Source organism: Lepidochelys olivacea (assembly GCF_965140295.1).
Source record: "Lepidochelys olivacea isolate rLepOli2 genome assembly, chromosome: 15".
In the NCBI taxonomy this organism is placed as follows: domain Eukaryota; kingdom Metazoa; phylum Chordata; order Testudines; family Cheloniidae; genus Lepidochelys; species Lepidochelys olivacea.
In genome coordinates, this window is record NC_140425.1 from 29981607 (window position 1) to 30003365 (window position 21759).

Sequence of the window (21759 nt, forward strand, 5' to 3'; positions counted from 1 at the left end):
TTAAAGACACTATATGTACAGGTATGTAGGATTTTCAGAATTCTACAGCTAGAGAAATAATTTTGTAAATATGCATCACTGCAAACAAAAGTGAAAAATTATTGTAAAGAAGAAGAGAACTCTTCTGACCTGCTTGGTCCTCTTTCAATGTATTGGAAATTGTAGAGCCAGTTAGAGCAGCCAGTGTTGCTGACGGGGAGGCTCTGTACCTTGAAAGCCTACTCAGAAGCATCTCATTTATACTCTTTGCAGATTCTCCCTCTTTTCTCATTAGAATAATGCGCTCCTGTAGAGGGTTTGCTATACATATATCATTTTCTACCTATGCAAATGAAAAAAAAAAGATCCTTAGATATTTAAGTCCCTAACAGATTGAGGATTTTATTCCTCCATGCTCACAAAATGAGAAGAGAAGCAAAAACCAGATCCAGATGTATGCAAGGAAATCTGACACCATGGTGAATGATGTGACTAAAATACCTAGAAATATAGATTATAATATCATGGCCAAAATCATATCATGACTGATCATCTTTAGACATTTTTTACTTTGGAAAATAGAAAAGTAGTAGTCCAGTTGTCATAAATAACTTTCCAGAAATAAAATTAAAGTTATTATATAAAATCCAGTAGTTAGATTTTTAACTATAACAAATATAATATACTAAAATAAAAATAAATTTTTATGAGTAAGTTTTGTAAAAGTCTAAGTCACACATTAGCTGAAAAACTGAACGGAAGATTTTCCCTACATAATGCAGTTCTGGGAAAGTTCTAGGCCATGTCTAACCTAAGAAGATTTTACCAGTATAGTTATACTAATATATCTGTTCTCTGAATACCAGTGTAAGTTACATTAGCATAAGCACGGATATAGCTATGTCTTTTTTTTTTTTAAAGCACACCCCTAACCTACACTAAATATTTTTACCAGCACAGTTATGTTGATCAGAAATTTAATAAATTGAGTATTTTAACTAGTAATGCCACAAAAAGTCAGACAGTGGCTGAGTTGTCAACAGGAATGAATGAAGGCTTTTTCTAAAGTGATTCCCCTGCAAAAGACATTCCTAACAGAGTACCAAGGCCAGAAACACCAGCCCAGAGTGCTCACATTCTGAAGGGAAGCAACTGGAGGTCGTTCAGAAACTGAAACTCATTTTTTCTAGCAATACACAAAGGAAATGAATTGGAGAATCCCTTACCTTAATGGGAAGACCCTTCACCTTTATATGTTTGCCAAATTAGATTTATTTTTAAGTCCTTAACTCCTTCTTAAGATTCCATGCAAATTGGAGAATAATAGTTCAGGGGGCCAGTACAGTGGGAGTCTGCTGCAAGTTAGGGAGTTAGAACCTGCACTATTGCCCACAGCTGTATCATATCTAGATAATACTTAGTCCTGCCTAAGTGCAGAGGACTGGACTAGATGACCTATTGAGGTGATTTTCAGTCCTACATTTCCGATTCTTGCTCATCAATTCTATTTATACCGCTTCCAATATACCCACTGCACAAGTCTATTGGTACTGACAATACTAAGGGTATGTCTACACTATGAAATTAGGTCAATTTTATAGAAGTCGGTTTTTTAGAAGTTGTTTTTATAGAGTCAATTGTGTGTCCCCGCACACAAAATGCTCGAAGTGCATTAACTCGGCGGAGTGCTTCCACAGTACCGAGACTAGCGCATTGCACTGTGGGTAGCTATCCCACAATTCCCGCAGTCTCTGCAGCCCATTGGAATTCTGGGTTGAGATCCCAATGCCTAATGGGGCAAAAACATTGTCGCGGGTGATTCTGGATACATGTCGTCAGGCCCGCCCTCCCTCCCTCCGTGAAAGCAATGGCAGACAATCGTTTCGTGCCTTTTTTCCTGAGTTACCTGTGCAGACGCCATACCACAGCAAGCATGGAGCCCGCTCAGCTCACTGTCACCGTACGTCTCCTGAGTGCTGGCAGACGCGGTACTGCATTGCTACACAGAAGCAACCCATTGCCTTGTGGCAGCAGATGGTGCAATAGGCCTGATAACCACCATCATCATGTCCGAGGTGCTCCTGGCTGCCTCGGTAAGGTCGGTCAGGAGCGCCTGGGCAGACATGGGCGCAGGGACTAAAATACGAGTGACTCGACCAGGTCATTCTCTTTAGCCCTGCCGGCAGTCCTACTGTACCATCTTACAGTGAGCAGCCAGGAGATGAGGATGGCTAGCAGTCCTACTGCACCGTCTGCTGCCAGCCAAAGATGTAAAAGATAGATAGAGTGGATCAAAACAAGCAATACACCAGATTTGTTTTGTATTCATTTGCTCCCCCTCCCTCCCTCCATGAAATCAACAGCCAACAATCATTTCAGTGAGGTCTGTCAAGGGCACCTTGAAAAGTTTAATGGAGATTCAGTCCTGCCTGAAATAGCTGGGGGAGTGATAGCTCAGTGGGTTGAGCATTGGCCTGCTAAACCCAAGGTTTTGAGTTCAATCCTTGAGGGGGCCATTCTGTGTGACAGTTGTTTGTTTCTCCTTGATGTAAAGCCATCCCCTCTGTTGATTTTAATTCCCTGTAAGCCAACCCCGTAAGCCATGTTGTCAGTCGCCCCCTCCCTCTGTCAGAGCAACGGCAGACAAATCTACTGTGGGGGCTGCTGTGATGCAAGTAGCCAACGCAATCAAAGATCTGCTGATATCAAGGGTAGTGACCCTGGGAAATGTGCGGATCATAGTGGATGGCTTTGCTGCAATGGGATTCCTTAACTGTGGTGGAGCCATAGACAGAACCCATATCCCTATCTTGGCACCGAAGCACCAAGCCGGCGAGTACATAAACCTCAAGGGGTACTTTTCAATAGTGCTGCAAGCACTGGTGGATCACAAGGGATGTTTCACCAACATCAACGTGGGATGGCCGGGAAAGGTACATGACGCTTGCATCTTCAGGAACTCTGGTCTGTTTCAAAAGCTGCAGGATGGGACTTTATTCCCAGACCAGAAAATAACTGTTGGGGATGTTGAAATGCCTATAGTTATCCTTGGGGACCCAGCCTATCCCTTAATGCCAGGGCTCCTGAAGCCATACACAGGCAGCCTGGACAGTAGTCAGGAGCTGTTCAGCTAAAGGCTGAGCAAGTGCAGAATGGTGGTAGAATGTGCATTTGGACGTTTAAAAGCACGCTGGCGCAGTTTACTGACTCGGTTAGACCTCAGCGAAACCAATATTCCCACTGTTATTACTGCTTGCTTTGCGCTCCACAATATCTGTGAGAGTAAGGGGGAGATGTTTACGGCTGGGTGGGAGGTTGAGGCAAATCGCCTGGCCGCTGATTATGCACAGCCAGACACCAGGGCGTTTAGAAGAGCATAGGAGGGCGCGGTGCGCATCAGAGAAGCTTTGAAAACCAAATTTCATGACTGGACAGGGTACGGTATGAAAGTTCTGTTTGTTTCTCCTTGATGAAACCCCCCACCCCTTGGTTCACTCTACTTCCCTGTAAGCTAACCACCCTCCCCACTCCCTTCGATCACCACTTGCAGAGGCAATAAAGTCATTGTTGCTTCACATTCATGCATTCTTTATTCATTCATCACACAAATAGGGGGATAACTACCAAGGTAGCCCAGGAGGGGTGGTGGAGGAGAGAAGCACCAGGAGGGGTGGTGGAGGAGGGAAGGACAAGGCCACCCAGCACTTTAAAAGTTTAAAACTTTAAAACTTATTGAATGCCAGCCTTCAGTTGCTTGGGCAATCCTCTGGGGTGGAGTGGCCGGGTTGCCGGAGGCCTCCCCACCACATTCTTGGGCGTCTGGGTGAGGAGGCCATGGAACTTGGGGAGGAGGGCGGTTGGTTACACAGGGGCTGTAGCGGCGGTCTGTGCTCCTGCTGCCTTTCCTGCAGCTCAATCATACACTGGAACATATTGGTTTGATCCTCCAGCAGCCTCAGCCTTGAATCCTGCATCCTCTCATCATGCTGCCGCCACCTTTCAGCTTCAGCCCTCTCTTCAGCCTGCCACTTACTCTCTTCAGCCCGCCACCTCTCCTCCCAGTCATTTTGTGCTTTCCTGCACTCTGACATTGTCTGCCTCCATGCATTCGTCTGTGCTCTGTCAGTGTGGGAGGACAGCATGAGCTCAGAGAACATTTCATCACGAGTGCATTTTTTTCACCTTCTAATCTTCGCTAGCCTCTGGGAAGGAGAAGATCCTGTGATCCTTGAAACACATGCAGCTGGTGGAGAAAAAAAAAGGGACAGTGGTTTTTAAAAAGCCACATTTTATAGAACAATGGCTACACTCTTTTACGGTAAACCTTCCTGTTAACATTACATACATAGCACATGTGCTTTCATTACAAGGTCGCATTTTGCCTCCCCCCAGCGCGTGGCTAGCCCCTCCCCCCTCCCCGTGGCTAACAGCGGGGAACATTTCTGTTCAGCCACAGGCAAACAGCCCAGCAGGGACGGGCACCTCTGAATGTCCCCTTAAGAAAAGCACCCTATTTCAACCAGGTGACCATGAATGATATCACTCTCCTGAGGATAACAGAGAGATAAAGAACAGATGTTGTTTGAATGCCCGCAAACATACACTGCAATGCTTTGTTCTGCAATGATTCCCAACTACGTGCTACTGGCCTGGCGTGGTAAAGTGTCCTACCATGGTGGACGGACTAAGGCTGCCCTCCCCAGAAACCTTTTGCAAAGGCTTTGGGAGTACATCCAGGAGAAATTTATGGAGATGTCCCTGGAGGATTTCCGCTCCATCCACAGACACATTAACAGACTTTTCCAGTAGCTGTACAGGCCGCGAATGCCAGGGTAAATTAATCTTTAAACACGCTTGCTTTTAAACCATGTATACTATTTAAAAAGGTACACTCACCAGAGGTCCCTTCTCTGCCTGGCGGGTCTGGGAGGCAACCTTGGGTGGGTTCGGGGGGTACTGGCTCCAGGTCCAGGGTGAGAAACAGTTCCTGGCTGTCGGGAAAACCGGTTTCTCTGCTTGCTTGCTGTGAGCTATCTACAACCTCATCATCGTCATCATCATCTTCCTCATCCCCAAAACCTGCTTCCGTGTTGCCTCCATCTCCATTGAAGGAGTCAAACAACACGGCTGGGGTAGTGGTGGCTGAACCCCCTAAAATGGCATGCAGCTCATCATAGAAGCGGCATGTTTTGGGCTCTGACCTGGAGCGGCCGTTTGCCTCTCTGGTTTTCTGGTAGGCTTGCCTCAGCTCCTTAAGTTTCACGCGGCACTGCTTCGGGTCCCTGTTATGGTCTCTGTCCTTCATGCCCTAGGAGATTTTGACAAATGTTTTGGCATTTCGAAAATTGGAATGGAGTTCTGATAGCATGGATTCCTCTCCCCATACAGTGATCAGATCCCGTACCTCCCGTTCAGTCCATGCTGGAGCTCTTTTGCGATTCTGGGACTCCGTCATGGTCACCTCTGCTGATGAGCGCTGCACAGTCACCTCTGCTGATGAGTGCTGATGAGCTCTGCACGGTCACCTCTGCTGATGAGCTCTGCACTCACCTGCAGCTTGCCACGCTGGCCGAACAGGAAATGAAATTCAAAAGTTCACGGGCCTTTTCCTGTCTACCTGGCCAGTGCATCTGAGTTGAGAATGCTGTCCAGAACGGTCACAATGGAGCACTCTGGGATAGCTCCCAGAGGCCAGTACCGTCTAAATTGCATCCACAGTACCTCAAATTCGACCCAGCAAGGCCGATTTCAGCGCTAATCCCCTTGTCGGGGGCGGAGAAAGGAAATGGATTTTAAGAGCCCTTTAAGTCGAAAAAAGGGCTTCGTCGTGTGGACGGGTGCAGGGTTAAATCGATTTAACGCTGCTAAATTCGACCTCAACTCCTAGTGTAGACCAGGGCTAAGAGTTGTACCAATGCCAAAAAAAAAATTAATAAATTGATGTGGTTTCAACTTCTATAGGACTGAAGTTGTTTAAACTGCTGGAGACTGTCATTTAAATAAATATCAGCAATTACATGCAAGGTTTAAACCTGAGTATTACATTTTTAACATTTCTTTGGCACCTCAAGAGAATCAACCAAAGATGTATAGGAGCTGTTGAGAGGAAAGGAATTCAAACTGTTGTCATATATAGCTCCAAAATTTAAATAAAAAAAAAAATCAGTACAAAATTTATAGACTTGAGTGATAAAGTGCACTTTTTTAGCCTTACATACACAACTTAAAATTCAATAAGATCATTTTAATAGAAAACAATAATACAGAGTAAGCAATCTCCACTTAGTATGAGGCACTTACACTAAAATTACTGTTTCGGTATGAAACAGAGTAATAATGATGCTATAATATATTTCACACTAACACCACATGTTACAAGCAAGCCTGCAATACTGGAATGTCCCTTGGAAGTGCAGATTTTATAGTACGGCTTTTCATCCTGTTAAACACTATGTCAACTGCTTGTAATGTTTTAACTGCATTCCTGAAGTTACGTACTAGCACTCAAATGAACAATTAACATATCCAGTAACTTTATTAAATGTTACTATTTTAAGAAGTGTTATTCATGTCACTAAACTAAGTCTGCTACAAATAAACACACAAATTGCTAATGTAATTGAAAATACACTTACTACAAGTTCAAAAATATCCATAAAGACAGAGTGTCCCTTTGGTGTTTTTTCATTCAGGCTTGCAGGAGACCAGATCCAGTAGAAATAGGTACCATCTGAAGAAAGATGTACTGTGGTCATAGTACTGCCAACTGGGAAGTGATTTACTGGCATGGGGAGTACGTGACATACCTAGAGATCAGTAGGAAAGCAAGAAAGAAGGAGAGTCCAGTTCACATTTTGAAGCTGTTCTTCAGACTATTAATTTAAAAAGTGAGTTTTTTTTAGTTATTCTTGAGCAAGGCTCATTATGCTTACTTATCTAGTTATAATTTGCTATGATTTGAGAGAGAATGCAGTTTGCTAAATAGATGTATTGTACACTAACAAATTCTATGCTAGCAAGACAGAGTTATCCATCTAAAAATAGACAAAAGATCATGGTTTCAAACTGCTGAAAAATGTATGTAGTACCATTAGAAAAATGTAAATATTAATATAGTTATCAGCTTTACCCTACTTTACTGAAATCTCTGCTCAAAATTCTGGAAGGAAACTCATTTAATGAGGAATCCAAACACTTAATTTGAGGAAACATTGTATATGGCTGGAAACAGACAAACAGCCTTACTCCTTATTCTTCAGTGAAACTTCTTTAAACCACAATGGAAAAACATTGTCAAGAGGGATAGTTGCTCGTCTGCAAAACACAATTATAGCAAGAAGTGAAGGTGCCAACCATTTTTGTACTAAGAAAAATGGAGGCATCGGGGGCTCTAAATAGATTTGGTTTAAAGATAAAGATCATTGTGCTTTGTTTTAAAATACTATTAATTTGCGATGTGTGCGCATAAACACTGTAACACAATGTAACTTGTAAGATGGTTTGTGAGGCATGACATTGTCACGGAGTCACCGGGCGATGCTCTGGAACTACTCCATACAAAGCCAGTCAGGACTCTGGGGAAGCCTCCTCTCCCCAGGGCAAGAAGCTTACACAACTTCGACCTTCCTGGGGCTGACCTCGGAGCATTCAGCATCCCTGTCCACACCGTGCGCTTCCCACAGTGAGTGCGCACAGGTGGGGCTCCTGGGGAAGCCAGTGGGTCATGCACCCAATTCCACAGTCAGACGCGACTCTCAGCCAGCCAGTAAAACACAAGGTTTATTAGATGACAGGAACATGGTCTAAAACAGAGCTTGTAGGTACAGAGAACAGGATCCCTCAGTCAGGTCCGTCTTGGGAGGCAGGGAGACCAGAGCCCCATCTGAGCCTCCCCCCATTTCCCCAGCCAGCTCCAAACTAAAACTCTCCAGCCCCTCCTCTCCTCTGTCTCTTTCCCGGGCCAGGAGGCCACCTGATCTCTTTGTTCTCCAACACCTTCAGCTGGCACCTTTGCAGAGGAGGGGCCCAGGCCATCAGTTCCCAGAACACAGGGTGTCGGCCATTCTATGTGCAGACACCATCACACTGGCCATCTAGGGCTCTGCCACAATCACACACCCTTATCCCACCACCTGGATACTTAAGAACTGCATAGGGGAAACTGAGGCACACACACAGTATTCAGAGAAAACATTAAGAACATTCCCACTTTGTCACAGACATGCAACTCTATCAGTGGGGATCTGCAGAAGCAGTTTCATGAAGGGAAAAAGCAAACTCCCAGCACAAGAGAACTAATTACATTTAAATTAGAAATTTTGCTGAAAGTACATCAGTATTATTATTTTTGATAATTTAAGAATATTTCCTTACTATATTATGAAATAAAGACATGAGGGTTTTGGTAGGTTGTTTTTTGTTTTGTTTTTTACCTGAAGGGTATTCTGGTCAATGACCTGGAAAAGGGAGTGAGGCTTATTATCAAAAGAGACAGGCCGATGAAGAAGTTTGCCATTGCCAAAAGCAACCCATCCAGTCTCCAACTCCTCATTACGACAGTATACAAAGCCTCTGGGGAAAAAGCAAGACATTACAACCTTTAAATACGCTGCACCTTTTCAAACATTTCTTGAGCTTTATTTGAACCTAGCTACAAATCCATGCATCTATTTAACATAGTGGTTTTAAGCATGTGAAGACTCTGAAGATTCAAGAATCATAAGCAAGGAAAGAATGAAGAGAGAACAAGTCACATCTGTGCTAATAATTTGTATTGTGAATTGCACAGGACTGAAATTTGTAACGTAGGAGATATAAATTCTTAACTACCAAGGTTTGATGCGGACATGGTGGTGAAATGAGATGGATGGATTTTAAGCAGCAGGTCGCAACTTTTACTAAACTTAAACGCAAGAAAGGGGCACAACCTGCCCATCATCGATACTCTCCTATACCGGCATTTCATTGATTCCAATGTAGGAGCCCTGTAACCCCACTGTATAAACAGTAACTCGGGGTAGGCTCTCCTCAGGGCTCAGCTCATTCCGAGTCCAACCACCCACCCCTCCACGAGGGGGATGGAGGGTACAGAAGGAACAGGACCTCAACCCATGAGGGACTCACCCTATCCCATGAGCCCAAGGCCACCACCAAAATCCCAGGTTTTTTACCTCTGGGAACCATTCATTTTATCCTTTCAACTCCACTGGAAAAGGGCCGCAAGTTGAATTCATGAATGAATTCATAACTCAACCAAGTACCTCATTTAGGTACTAAGCGTATTCTTACTCAGCCTACTGTGGCTTGAAGGTACTGTGAGGAAGAGGAAAAATTCCTTCGTCCTCTGCCAATTGGCTCATGGGAGAAAAAAATTCCTTCCTGACTCCCGAATGGGTGACTGGCTAGTCTCACAGTACCAGTCAGGCCAGATTCCCAGGCCTAGCTCAGGGTGGGGGTACTGGAACAGAGTCAAAAGAGCTCCACGTGGTCCCTGACACAGGTTAAATCCTGGTAGCTGCTGAGTGTTGGTGAGTGAGCTCCCCTTGATCCATCTGGCCAACGGATATCAGAGACCCTGGGGGGGGGGGGGGGGAGGGGAGAAGAAAGAGAAGCTTCTTGGTGTCGCTCAGTCAGTCTCGTTCCCTAGGTACAGAGGCTGTCCCACTTGCCACAGTCAACTGCTCCCAGGGAAGAATAAATTTATGCCTACAATATTCTGTAAAGGAAAACATCTCAAAATATGGGCCATGTTAGATGAGGAAAATATTTAACGGCAGTAATTTTCAGTATAAGAAGGGGGGAAATCAAATCACTAAATCTGAATCACTGAAAAATGATTTAGTGAACAAAATATTAGATGCTTCATATGCATATCAGGTCCTCTGACAACAAAGATTTATCTAGACAGGATAATAGATCTGCAAAGGCAGAAATATCACAATACTGTGGCTTACCGTAAAGTTCCGTGTAATCCAGATCCTAATTTGCTTACTCCTCTGCCTACTGAATTAGTTGTATAAAGATAAAGTCCATCTGCTGCAAGACAGCGCCCTAAGTCTGCATCTGAAATAGGAAGGAAGCATTGAGTGGAGACCTTTTACGGACAGCAGAGCTACAATGGTTATCTAAAATGAATGTGTCACTGCAGCTCTTAGGACACTGCCTGAAAACCAATGAGAGCTCCTCTTCTTCTCTAGTCAGAAGAGGTAAAGTTTATACTTATATATAAATTATTATTTGTATTACAGTCACTTCTAAGATGACCAGTCAAGGACCAATGCCCCATTTTAGCAGGCACTCTACCATGACTGTACCCAGTTATGCATAACTGTGTATTTACAATTTCCCCAGATTGCTAATGTACATATATTAAAATATGAAATAAATTATACAAACAATGTGAAGTGCTTCCAAGCAACTTGAATGAGAACAGTGTAACATGCACCCAGCTGCTCAATCAAGTATGCAAAATGGCATCAGGTAGTAATGATCTGGTTTCTCAGATATGGATGATATACACTTGAGAAGTTCCCTACCTCTGTATTGCTTTCTTAGCTGTTATGCAACATGGCTCAGAGTTTAAAGGTCTAATCTTAACACCCGCCATGTGTTTTGGCTCAGAGTTCAGGACAGGATCAGAGAGCCCCTGCACATTTCTGGCTGCACACTATTCAAGCCTGGCTACGGTGCAAGTCAGAACGCTGCATTTAACCGTGCTCAGTAATAAGACATCATCAACAGGACTCATTTCGGATGAAAATGCTTTACCTTCACTGCCAGAATCTAAAATTATTCCTTACAATACATTTTAAACATAATTTTCTATTAAATACTTTCTGAAGGTTGTAATGGAGCAAAAAGACCATTTTCTTTGGTTTTGCTTGAAAAGAACAGAAGGATTTAACTCCTGTTTCTAGGGTATCAAGAGGAGGCTACTGTTGCTCACACATCAGCATACTGGAAAGGGAGATAACACCCAAGGTTTATGAATATGGCACGCTTTTCTGCTCAAGACCACTACTGTAACCTTAACATACCATCTGTAACTGTGTGAAAAAAAATCTAACCCAGTGCATTTAAGATATAAGTGTTGGTGCCAGTAAATGCTAGTGGAACTCAGTATTGCTCTTACATCTAGACGCTTGTTTCTCAGATCTTTGTTAATTGAGAGAGAAAGATCTTTGATCAAGGAGGATGAGATCTCTACCAAACCTTTTAACTCATCTACGTCAGAAGTAGAAAACTAACAAGCAAGCAAAAAAAGGTATGGGGGTAAGAGGGTGGTTGGGGAGAATGGAAAAATCTGGCTGCAATGATACATGTATGGCACGCAAGATATAATATTAATGCAGGGATGTCAAATAACCAGCCCACTTAATGTATTTAGGTAGTTCACATTACATACTCAGGTTTCAGAGTAGCAGCCGTGTTAGTCTGTATTCGCAAAAAGAAAAGGAGGACTTGTGGCACCTTAGAGACTAACCAATTTATTAGAGCATAAGCTTTCGTGAGCTACAGCTCACTTCCTCAGATGCATATCGTGGAAACTGCAGCAGGCTTTATATATACACAGAGAATATGAAACAATACCTATTCCCACCCCACTGTCCTGCTGGTAATAGCTTATCTAAAGTGATTTCCAGCACAAATCCAGGTTTTAACCTGGATTTGTGCTGGAAATCACTTTAGATAAGCTATTACCAGCAGGACAGTGGGGTGGGAATAGGTATTGTTTCATATTCTCTGTGTATATATAAAGCCTGCTGCAGTTTCCACGATATGCATCTGAGGAAGTGAGCTGTAGCTCACGAAAGCTTATGCTCTAATAAATTGGTTAGTCTCTAAGGTGCCACAAGTCCTCCTTTTCTTATTACATACTCAGATCACAGAATCTAAGCTTTCTTTTTTTTCAGAACAAGTAACTTCCTAGTCCTCATGGTTGCAAACATAAGCTTCCAAACAAGGTTTAGAGTGTAAACCAATATATTTGTCTTCCTGAGTCTGTAGGCAAGCTGACACAATGACTCAGAGGTGTGAATTCCTTTCATCTCCAGTGATCTCACTGATATGTCAACTGAAGTCTGATGACACTTCAACACCAACATTAACTATTTCATTGCTTATCTTTATAGCAACATAATTAGGGAAGTGGTGGGAATTGCCGCAGGCAAGGAAATACAGAGCAAAGAACAGGAGAGGCACAGAAAGAGATAAGTGAGAGCAGAGGAGGATGGGTAAGGAAGAGAAAGGACAGAAACATTGGCAGTCCTAAAGTTAATCACTTTCCCATTAACAGATGCTAAATGTGACAATAATGCATTAGACAAAAAACAAAAAGTTCTGTTATAAAAACTATCCTCAATTTAATCTTTGTGCAAAATTCCCATTGAAATCAATGAGTTTTGCTATGCATATTGCTCAATAGTATCCTAAATTTATACCCCAGATCACTAGCCATGTTTAAAAATGACATTCAGTCCTCACCAGTAACTGAGTTGTACCCATACATTGAAGCCAATAGCTAGTGTTTAGTAAAGTGATACAATCTATTGCACTACATGAACATGCAGATTTAAAACGTCCCTTTAGCCAGCTAAAACTTTATTAATTTTAATATAAGTGGACTCGTTTCTTCCAGTTAACCCCCAACTCAAAAAAAACCCCAACAAACAAACCAGCAACTAAAGGAAGCACTATCCACTCATGTGCCCATCTCCATCAAGTTTACATGATTGTGTACTACTGGTCTATTTTACAAAGATGACCCAGTAATAACAGGCTGCCTGTAAAACTAAGTCCATATCCATTAGTCTGTTTTTGAATATGCAACTTGGAAAACTGGGTGCCTACATAGCCATCTTCTTGCACAAAAGTGGGCGTTTGCAGATATAACAGGTGCTTGCATGTTCCTACAGATGCCCAGTTATGCTATCTTCTGAAAAACATGGCCCCATGTGTTCTCTTTGTTATGCCTCGTGACTGCTTTTATACTCTTTCCAACAGAAAGAAAAAACTTCTCAAATTCTAAAGCTTTAGATATAGAAAAAAACAAACACTCTACTATCAATGCAAAAAAAATATCTGATCCTCTTAAGTGACGTTAGTATAGTCATAAAACAAACTCTTCACCTTTGTTTTCAGAGCTGGAACCACTGTTGGCATCAGGTGCAGGTAACATATCTTCAAACCCCCAAGATACCATGTGTTTTCCCCCAAGCAAACAGGAGGGAGATCCAGGCCCGCCTTCCAGAAGCAGCAACCTTTAAACCAAAAAGAATACAGAGCAAGAAAATGTTTTCAGAGTAATAATAAAAGCAACAATTAACCAGCTTGAAAATTAAGATTAAAGATATTTTTCAAATCGGAAATTTCTTATCTCTATGTTACAGTTCATAACTAAGCCATTTTAAGGGAACTTTAGTCATTTAATTTTTAAAAAATTAACATACCTTGAGAATTAGCCTTTTATCATTATCCTTCCTCAATTAACCAGATTTCCAATTTTTCCTAGGGCTTCCAAATTTTCATTTTAGTAACTATAAAGTCTTGGATGTGTTGATGGATCACATTTTGAGACTGATCTTTTATCTTGAATATTTACACATTTTCAAGGTTGATGCAAAAGAGCTACAACTAGAAAAGTTATTACCCACCTGTACAATATATCAGCCACAGGCAAGGATCCCAGGTCTGTCTGTTTCTGTAATAGATGGACTGTGTGAACAAAAGTTTTCAGTGATCCCCTAGGAAAATAATTAAAATAAGAGTTAGAAGTCTTTGTTCATGGAAAATACACTAATTTGTAGGCAAGGCAACAAAGGACAACAGACATTTAAGACACAATGTCCAGTGACAACTTGTTATAAAACCTCAATGATATTTTCACTCTCAATAAGCCAACTTCTTTCCTGTTTGCATTCTTCTTCTGCATTATTTCCACCCCACTCTGGGGTAACACAAACAAAGAGGGGACAGAAGGAAGGATGTTATCTAACTGCCAGCTCTGAATCCACTTCTTATTTTGGGCATCAGCTGCCACAGGCAGCTCCATAAACAATATACAAGGTAGGGCAACTGGGAATCACCTTTAGAGCATCTCAGATTCTTTTTATTCATAATTTAAGAACAATAATGAAGTCTATGCAGCCTGAAGGACTATATTTGGTTTATAAGTGTTGCAAATGAAGGCTTCAAAGGGATAGTCAAGTACTTTCCGCAATTGATTATCCTTAACAGGAATTTAAAAATCTCAAGACTAGGAAATAGAACTTGGGGTATACACTTGCAAGTAGAAAAGGAGTACTTGTGGCACCTTAGAGACTAACCAATTTATTTGAGCATGAGCTTCCGTGAGCTACAGCTCACTTCATCGGATGCATACCGTGGAAACTGCTGGTATGCATCCGATGAAGTGAGCTGTAGCTCACGGAAGCTCATGCTCAAATAAATTGGTTAGTCTCTAAGGTGCCACAAGTACTCCTTTTCTTTTTGCGAATACAGACTAACACGGCTGTTACTCTGACACTTGCAAGTGTTTGTCAAAGAAGTTGAACAGTAGATCTCTTAATTGTTTAGACCACTACCAAAATTTTCTTATAATGGGTTCTTCCCCAACTGAAGGGGCTCTCTTTAGTAGCTTCTACAAAATGTTTAACTTGCAGGTCCATATAGAAACTAAGAAAGCAGATTACATTAGTTTTGTACAAAACTTTAGTAGTGCTACGCCCTGGAAAAAGCCTCTAATGGTTGACAGTCTTTTGGCATTCCCTCTTTGAAATGCTCAATTTCTATTTCCCCCCAAGAATTTTTATCAGTTTTTTAAAACAATATTCATCCCATTGCTTTTATATCCTTAGGAAAATGAAGCACCCAGAATTGAAAGAGGATTATCAATAGCAGTCTCCTTTCAAAGGCCTCTTTCTTTCTAAATGGTGCCCAATGCATGGAGGAGTACATAGCTTTTGTAGGTAAACACAAAACTCGAAATACTATGACACTGTAGTCTCTAAGGTGCCACAAGTACTCCTGTTCTTATAACACTGTAGGTAGCATTATGTAGATAACTTTGCAAAGACAAGCTAAGAAGATGATCTTCAAATCAATGCTAGTTAATTTTGGTTCTTTTAACCATTTAAATTCACAAAGACAATATCAATGCCTTTTGATAATAACTTAGATATGCCAGATTGCTCCAGTTGGGGGTCAATTGTTGCTATGTTATTTGTCACGTACATTTTATTTAATGCATCTAATAGATTATAAACCCTGATGATACTACTGTGGTATTCTAATCTGACCTCCTATGTAACCCTGCATAGGAATTCCCTGAATTAATTTGTTTCAATTACAGCAGATCTTTTAGAAAAAGATTCAGTCTTGATTTTAAAATTGCCAGTGATACAGAATCCACCATAACCCTTGGTAAGGTGTTCCAGTGGTTAATTGTGCTTTATTTCTAGTGTGAATTTGTCTAGCTTCAACTCCCAGCACTTATTATAACTTTGTCAACTAGACTGAAGAACCCATTCTCAAAGTTTTGTTCCCCCATATAGGTACTTCTAGACTGGAATCAAATCTCTTCCCCAACCTCCTTAATCTTCTCTTGGTTAAGCAAAACAGATTGAGCTTCTGGAGTCTATCACTATAAGGCAAGTTTTCCAATCTTTTAATCACCTCGTGGCTCTTCTCTGAACCAGCTCCAATTTATCGCATGCTTCTTGAATTGCAGACACCAGAATGGAAAACAGTATTCCAGTAGTTGTCGCATCAGTGCCAAATATAGAGGTAATATAACCTTCCTACTCCTACTCAGGATTCCTACTTATACATCCGAGGATCACATTAGCCTTTTTGGCCACTATGTCGCACTAGGAGCTCATGTTCAACTGATTTTCCACCATGGCCCTCAAGTCTTTTTAAGAGTCACTGCTTCCCAGGAGAAAGTCTCCCATTCTTTGTTCCTAGATGTATAATTTTACATTTGGACTTATTAAAAGTCATACTGTTTGCTTGAGCCCAGTTTATCAATCGGTTCAGATCAAAGTAATTTTTTAAAAAATATCATGAGTTTACCTCAGCTAATCCTTCCTAAAGCTGGCCAAATACACTTTATGTAGAAGGCTATTATTCAAAGCAGAGGGAATTTGAAAGATATAGTAAAAAAATATGGTGTTCGTATTCAAATTCAGTCTACCTATAAGCCAGTAGGTCAAACTACATCAGTCTTTTTCCACAGGTAGCCTTTATAAAGAAACCTATTACAACATCACCTGATAACACTTCTCTAACCATTTGCTAGTTTCCATTATAAAACATACATTTCTTGGGTTTATAATTCTACCTTTGCACCTTATTCAGTTAAAATTGGCAGATAACATCTCAGCCCAGAAGTATTTAAAAAACTGATGTCAAGATTTTCAGATGTGACAAGCGATTTGGTGTACATTAGAGGGTCATGATTTTCAGAAATTGCTAAACACCAGTCCTCTAAAAATCAGGAGCCTTTAAAGTGAAGTAGGATACCGACAAAAAACAAACACACACACACACACACACACAAACAAAGATTAATTTTGAAAGTCTTAGCCTATACCATTTTTTGTCCAAGAAAAACTGAATTAGCACAACCTACTTCCTCTGAGGGCTTGTCTATGTAAAGTGGCAATTGAATGAAAAAGACCTCCTGCAGTACATCAACCTCTATATAAGCCCAGGACAAATAAGCTGCAGGACCAGGGACACAGAGCACAGGGAGAGGTCAGACAAACCTTTCCCCATTTATTAAAAGAGGATGAAGAGAATGTTTAGTATCCTGTGTCAACCATCCTTACAGAGGAGTTCAACACAGTAAAGGAAACCACATAGACAAGAGACAGTCCTAACCTAAATATTTCTGCTTCCACATGACCTAAGTCTCATATTGGTTTAATCTTTTCCAACCAATTTTTAATATGAAGAGACTACTGGTTAGTGTAAAATGAAAAGCTTTTCCACAGCATGACCACATTATAATTTCTGCCATTCTTTAGCACAAACACATGCTACCATCATCAACCATGACATGTGTCTAATATAGATTCTTCTTACCTTGCACAGGCCAAGGCAACAAGGGCAGCAGCAGCATTCTCTTTTTGCTTATATGGAATCTGTTGGCCTGAGGCAGATGTTTCCTCCAACCAGGAGCAGAGCAAAGATTCAATTCCATTAAGACAGTCAGCTGGTTCCTTAGTCAAACTCAAAGGTTGGCAATCTCGAAGGCAATTCAACAGTACCTCAGCAGTTATGTTACAGAGAGAAGGGTCTGTTCTACTTTGAGACTGAATGAGAGGAAAGACCAATAGAAGTCCCATTCGTGAAGTAAATGGTGCCTGCTCAGGTTGCTGTAACAAACCCTGACGCTTGAGCAAGGCCAATGTTTCTTCATCCCCAGAATTTTCCCGTTCATGTTGTTCTTCCAAGGCTAGCTGGCGCTGGGCATTCCAGAGTCCTCGCAGAGCATTTAAACGGTATTCAAGCAGACGGGCATAGGCATTGCTCTGGTTTCCGCATACAGAACGCAAACGCTCAGCTAGTTCCGTTGGATTCTTAGTCTCAAATGTTAGAATCTAAGAGGAGAACAAGGTCACATTTACTAGTGCAAACATGTCTGCTTTTATTAGAAATGCTTTAAAAAAAGCAAAGTCCAACATAATACATGTAACATAACTTCTAAATATTAGACTGAAACATAATGCCAATCTAAGGTGTTAGAATATTTTTATAAAGAAAACAAGTCTTAAGTCCATGCCTCAAAAAGTGCACACTTATTCCCTGAAGCACATTTTGTAGCGCTTTCTCCAGTTTTAGAACATTTCAAGTGATAGAGCTTCCCCCAATTTTCTAACTTCAACAGCTCCCTCCCACTGCAAAGTTTTTTTCCTGCTATTCATTTCACTTTTATCCCATTATTCTGTTACATCTGCTTCAAATGTTTGCAGTTATATCATGTTCTCTTCCTCCCTGATAGTTGCTGTCACACCAAACATACATCTTACATGTTTTTAAGAGGAGAATGGTGCCTTTATCTTGGCACTTACAAAGAAAATGTGAAACAAAGTGGGAACAACAAAATCAAGTAACCCTGATGGAAAGCAATGTTTGGATAATTCTTCCAAGTACTAAGCCAGAAAACCATTATTTCTATGAGAGACAATAGATCTCTTTTCCTCATATGACATGGTACCACATCTGAGATCAGCAGAGTCACTTGAGCTGGCATGCCCTCAATAGAAATAAGAGGGAGCTGCTGGCAGAGCATTTTCTGTGATAGGTCCTTGGATTTATTAGCCCACAGGAATGATGCAAAGCCCATATTGTCTTCTCTCTTTACTCATGCTATTGAGGAGAGAAAGGGTTAAGAGCAGCGGTGATTATATTAACAGGCAGTCCTTTTATCTTTTGTGTTTTTTAAGTTACAGGATAGGCATACAGAATATAAAATAGGAAGATAAAGATAAATTTTATAAATTTGATGAACAAGAATAGATAAATCACTTCAGGACATGTCATATTCACCATTTTCATGAGTCAACCTACTGAAGTCAGTGAAACTACTTTACCTGAATATAGTGAGCAGGATTTAGCCTTACTAATAAAAGCGTTCATTTAAAAAAATGAATGAAATTCTTACAGAATTTACATTAGTAAAGATACATTTTAATGGTTAAGTATTAGCAAGTAAATTTTGTATATCAATATTTCCAGTCTAAGAATGTTAGTAACTAAACTATACGTTACACTGAATAATACATTTACAATAAATACTGTTTATATTAAATTGCTAAAGTGCTAAGCTTTGTGAATTCGCTCTCCTCCGTGGTAGAATACTCTATTAATCTGTATTAGAGGTTGTCATACTTTATAATATTTTGTTCCAAAATGTCAAACAATTTTATATGCAGGAAATGTGTTGCTTGTAACTAGAGCCCTGCAAATCTGCGGATACCCACTTTATATCCACAGACCATGTCTGCAGATCATGGAGTGGATGCAGGTACAAATTTTGTATCTGCACAGTGCTCTCTACTTCCAACTCACTAGGATGAATTCTCAAATGGAAAGTAACAAACAGCAGCAGCAAAGAGGAAGAACAATTAATGAAGACCAATTCTAAAAACTAACATAATATTTTTAAACAGTAGGTCTTCCAAAGAAAAGGTGACTCCCCTCAAAGGTTAAACACCTAAGATATTGTTGGGGTGTTTGTTTTTTTTTGTCTGTCTGTTTTTTAAATGCTTGCGAGACAAATGTCACAGGCAACACAAAAGAATCATTACCTGCTTATTATTTAGGTTCTCCTTTGATACTGTGACAAACACTATGTCATTTAGTTTGATCTTTTTAGATCAAATATGTTTTGCTTTTTTGTTCTACAAAAATAATAGCGTCTTCAAAGTGTGTGCCAGATGAGGTTTAAACACGTAATTGTGCCTAGCTAAGCTATAAGTTCCTGTATAGCACTATTGATTCAGAACTCTCTCCAGCCTTTCTGGACTATAAACAAAGTCTGTATCTATTTTGAAACACAGTTATTCACTCAGTGGACCTAAAGCATGAGATTCAAAGTGAGAATGCCGGAGTACAGATTACTATTCCATTATCTTATTAATGTATATGAAATGAAAACCAAGGAGGAAGAAGAAAAGAAAGGAAGTGAAAGAAGACAAACTGTTTAGATTGATTGAGTGGAACTTTCAAATCAAAGTTCAATTTCAGCCCAAACTCAACATCTTGTCTTCGGTCAGTTAAAACGTTATATACTAACCAATAAATTATATAGCACAGATAGCCTTAACAACATGGGAACAGCTTTGAGCGTAGACCTTTACAAGGGGGATCAGTAGGGCAACTCAATGATACCAAGCCATATACTGTATAGCAAAAGCTCTCCAACTTTTTAATTCAGAAGACCAACTTCATGAGGGGAAAGATCTCTAGAGCCCTGCGCAGATACAAAAATTGTATCCACATCCGATCCACTAAAGTAAATATCCGCAGATCTGCAGGGCTTTAAAGATCTCCTCATGGACCATCAGATCTCCCAGTCCAACAATCTGTCACAGTACAATTCCCCCCAAATGTTACATTTTTAGGAAGAGTGGGAAAGAGTCCTGTGGCACCTTATAAACTAACAGATGTATTGGAGCATAAGCTTTCGTGGGTGAATACTCACTTCGTCGGATTCATGTAGTGGAAATTTCCAGCCACGCATCTAACGAAGTGGGTATTCACCCACAAAAGCTTATGCTCCAATACGTCTGTTTGTCTATAAGGTGCCACAGGAGTCTTTGCCACTTTTACAGATCCAGACTAACACAGCTACCCCTCTGATTTTTAGGAAGGGCTCTCTGGACTGCTGTTGAATAGAAAGCCATGTGCCTTAAATTCCATTTAATTCCTAACCTGTGAAAAATAAGCAAAAATTATGCACCTGCTAATCTAAAGTGTCCTTTGTGTCTGAACAGCTGGAGGACAGTTTAACTTCTTCCTTCCCAGAAGAATGTTTTTGATAATTGATTTTGTAATTTTTCTGCTTTAATAAAACCTGATACAAAGTGCATATGTGCGACACATACATTAATTTGTGCTTTAAAATTTATTAAAATGTTAATCCACTCATGTTACACAAAGAAACCACTGAAGAAATCAAAAACAAGCTTTTGCAAGATCAAAGAATTAGAACAAGTTTTGTTGCTATGTATTTTTATGATCAGGATCAAATATTTAAGTTGAAATTTCTTCACAACTATTCTGACACTTGTGATTGGGTATTTTTAACTTTAATTCCAAGTAAACGTTAAATTCCTATTTTAAATATCGTTTTGCAGACAGAAAAAAATGTCATTAAGTATCTTCATTATTCTAAAAAATTCCTCGTTTTGCTATTTGTGTATCTTCTGTAAGGGTACATTTTTAGAATGCTATCTACAAACAACAAGAAAGATTATTCTAAAAAGATTTGGGAGATAATTAACCAAATAGACATCTTATGTGCATACACTTAAGTGACTGCTACATATATTGATTTAGCAGTGCCCACAGGTTACTGAGCTTTTAAAAATCTGTTTGATTGTTCAGAATTAGCCCATTTTAAATGGCACCTTATAAGCACCAGAAAGACCATTTATTAATAAAGCTAGGTTGTTCAGACACTAATTTTTAGAGTAAGGTCAGCCTTAAAATATTTTTATAACAATTATTTCATGCTTTTTCTTCTCAGCAAATGTTGAGTACCTTTTCTTTTTGTAGTCTTTTCTCATGCTTAATAAGCATGTATGGCCTGTGACAACATTTAAAGCTACAAAATAAGTTTCATCCTGGGCTCAGATACATTCCCTTGTCATTGCAACCAACCAGGGAGGCCACAAGCATTTTACAGGGAAAACACACATTAATACTTTATTATTGTAATCAGTCAGATGAGGGAAGGGTGCATAAGTAGTAACTGACTACAGAGATCACCCTCATCATCTCTGCAATAGGTCAAATTTTCCACTGCTCCAGAGCAGGATTCAACATAACTGGGTAAGTTGAAGGAGCACTTACCTTCAACTTATCAAGTTTACTATTTTCTTTTAAAACATGATTTCAGCACACAAATATCAAAGAAATCATAACTATGGAGCCAAACCTGAAAAAGACTCCAAAGACATGTTTCTTATTCACACAGGAAAAGTCACACAGATTTTTGGTATTTGTGCATAAATATGAAAGCAGTAATCTTTGAGGCAGCATCTGAAACAA

The 21759-nt window shown here is 40.3% G+C and overlaps 1 protein-coding gene across 1 annotated transcript in view; it reads right to left on the bottom strand.

Moving 5' to 3' along the window:
- The window catches only part of HECTD4 (HECT domain E3 ubiquitin protein ligase 4), a 121970-nt gene that overhangs the window by 79984 nt on the left and 20227 nt on the right, over positions 1–21759 (bottom strand). The window contains exons 2-8 of the mRNA XM_084649331.1: positions 17065–17582; positions 13632–13721; positions 13108–13238; positions 9933–10041; positions 8412–8550; positions 6615–6785; positions 130–322 (exon numbers count right to left, since the gene is read on the bottom strand). Of these exons, the coding sequence (XP_084505457.1) occupies positions 130–322; positions 6615–6785; positions 8412–8550; positions 9933–10041; positions 13108–13238; positions 13632–13721; positions 17065–17582 (1351 nt within the window). The remainder of the gene's footprint in view (positions 1–129; positions 323–6614; positions 6786–8411; positions 8551–9932; positions 10042–13107; positions 13239–13631; positions 13722–17064; positions 17583–21759) is intronic.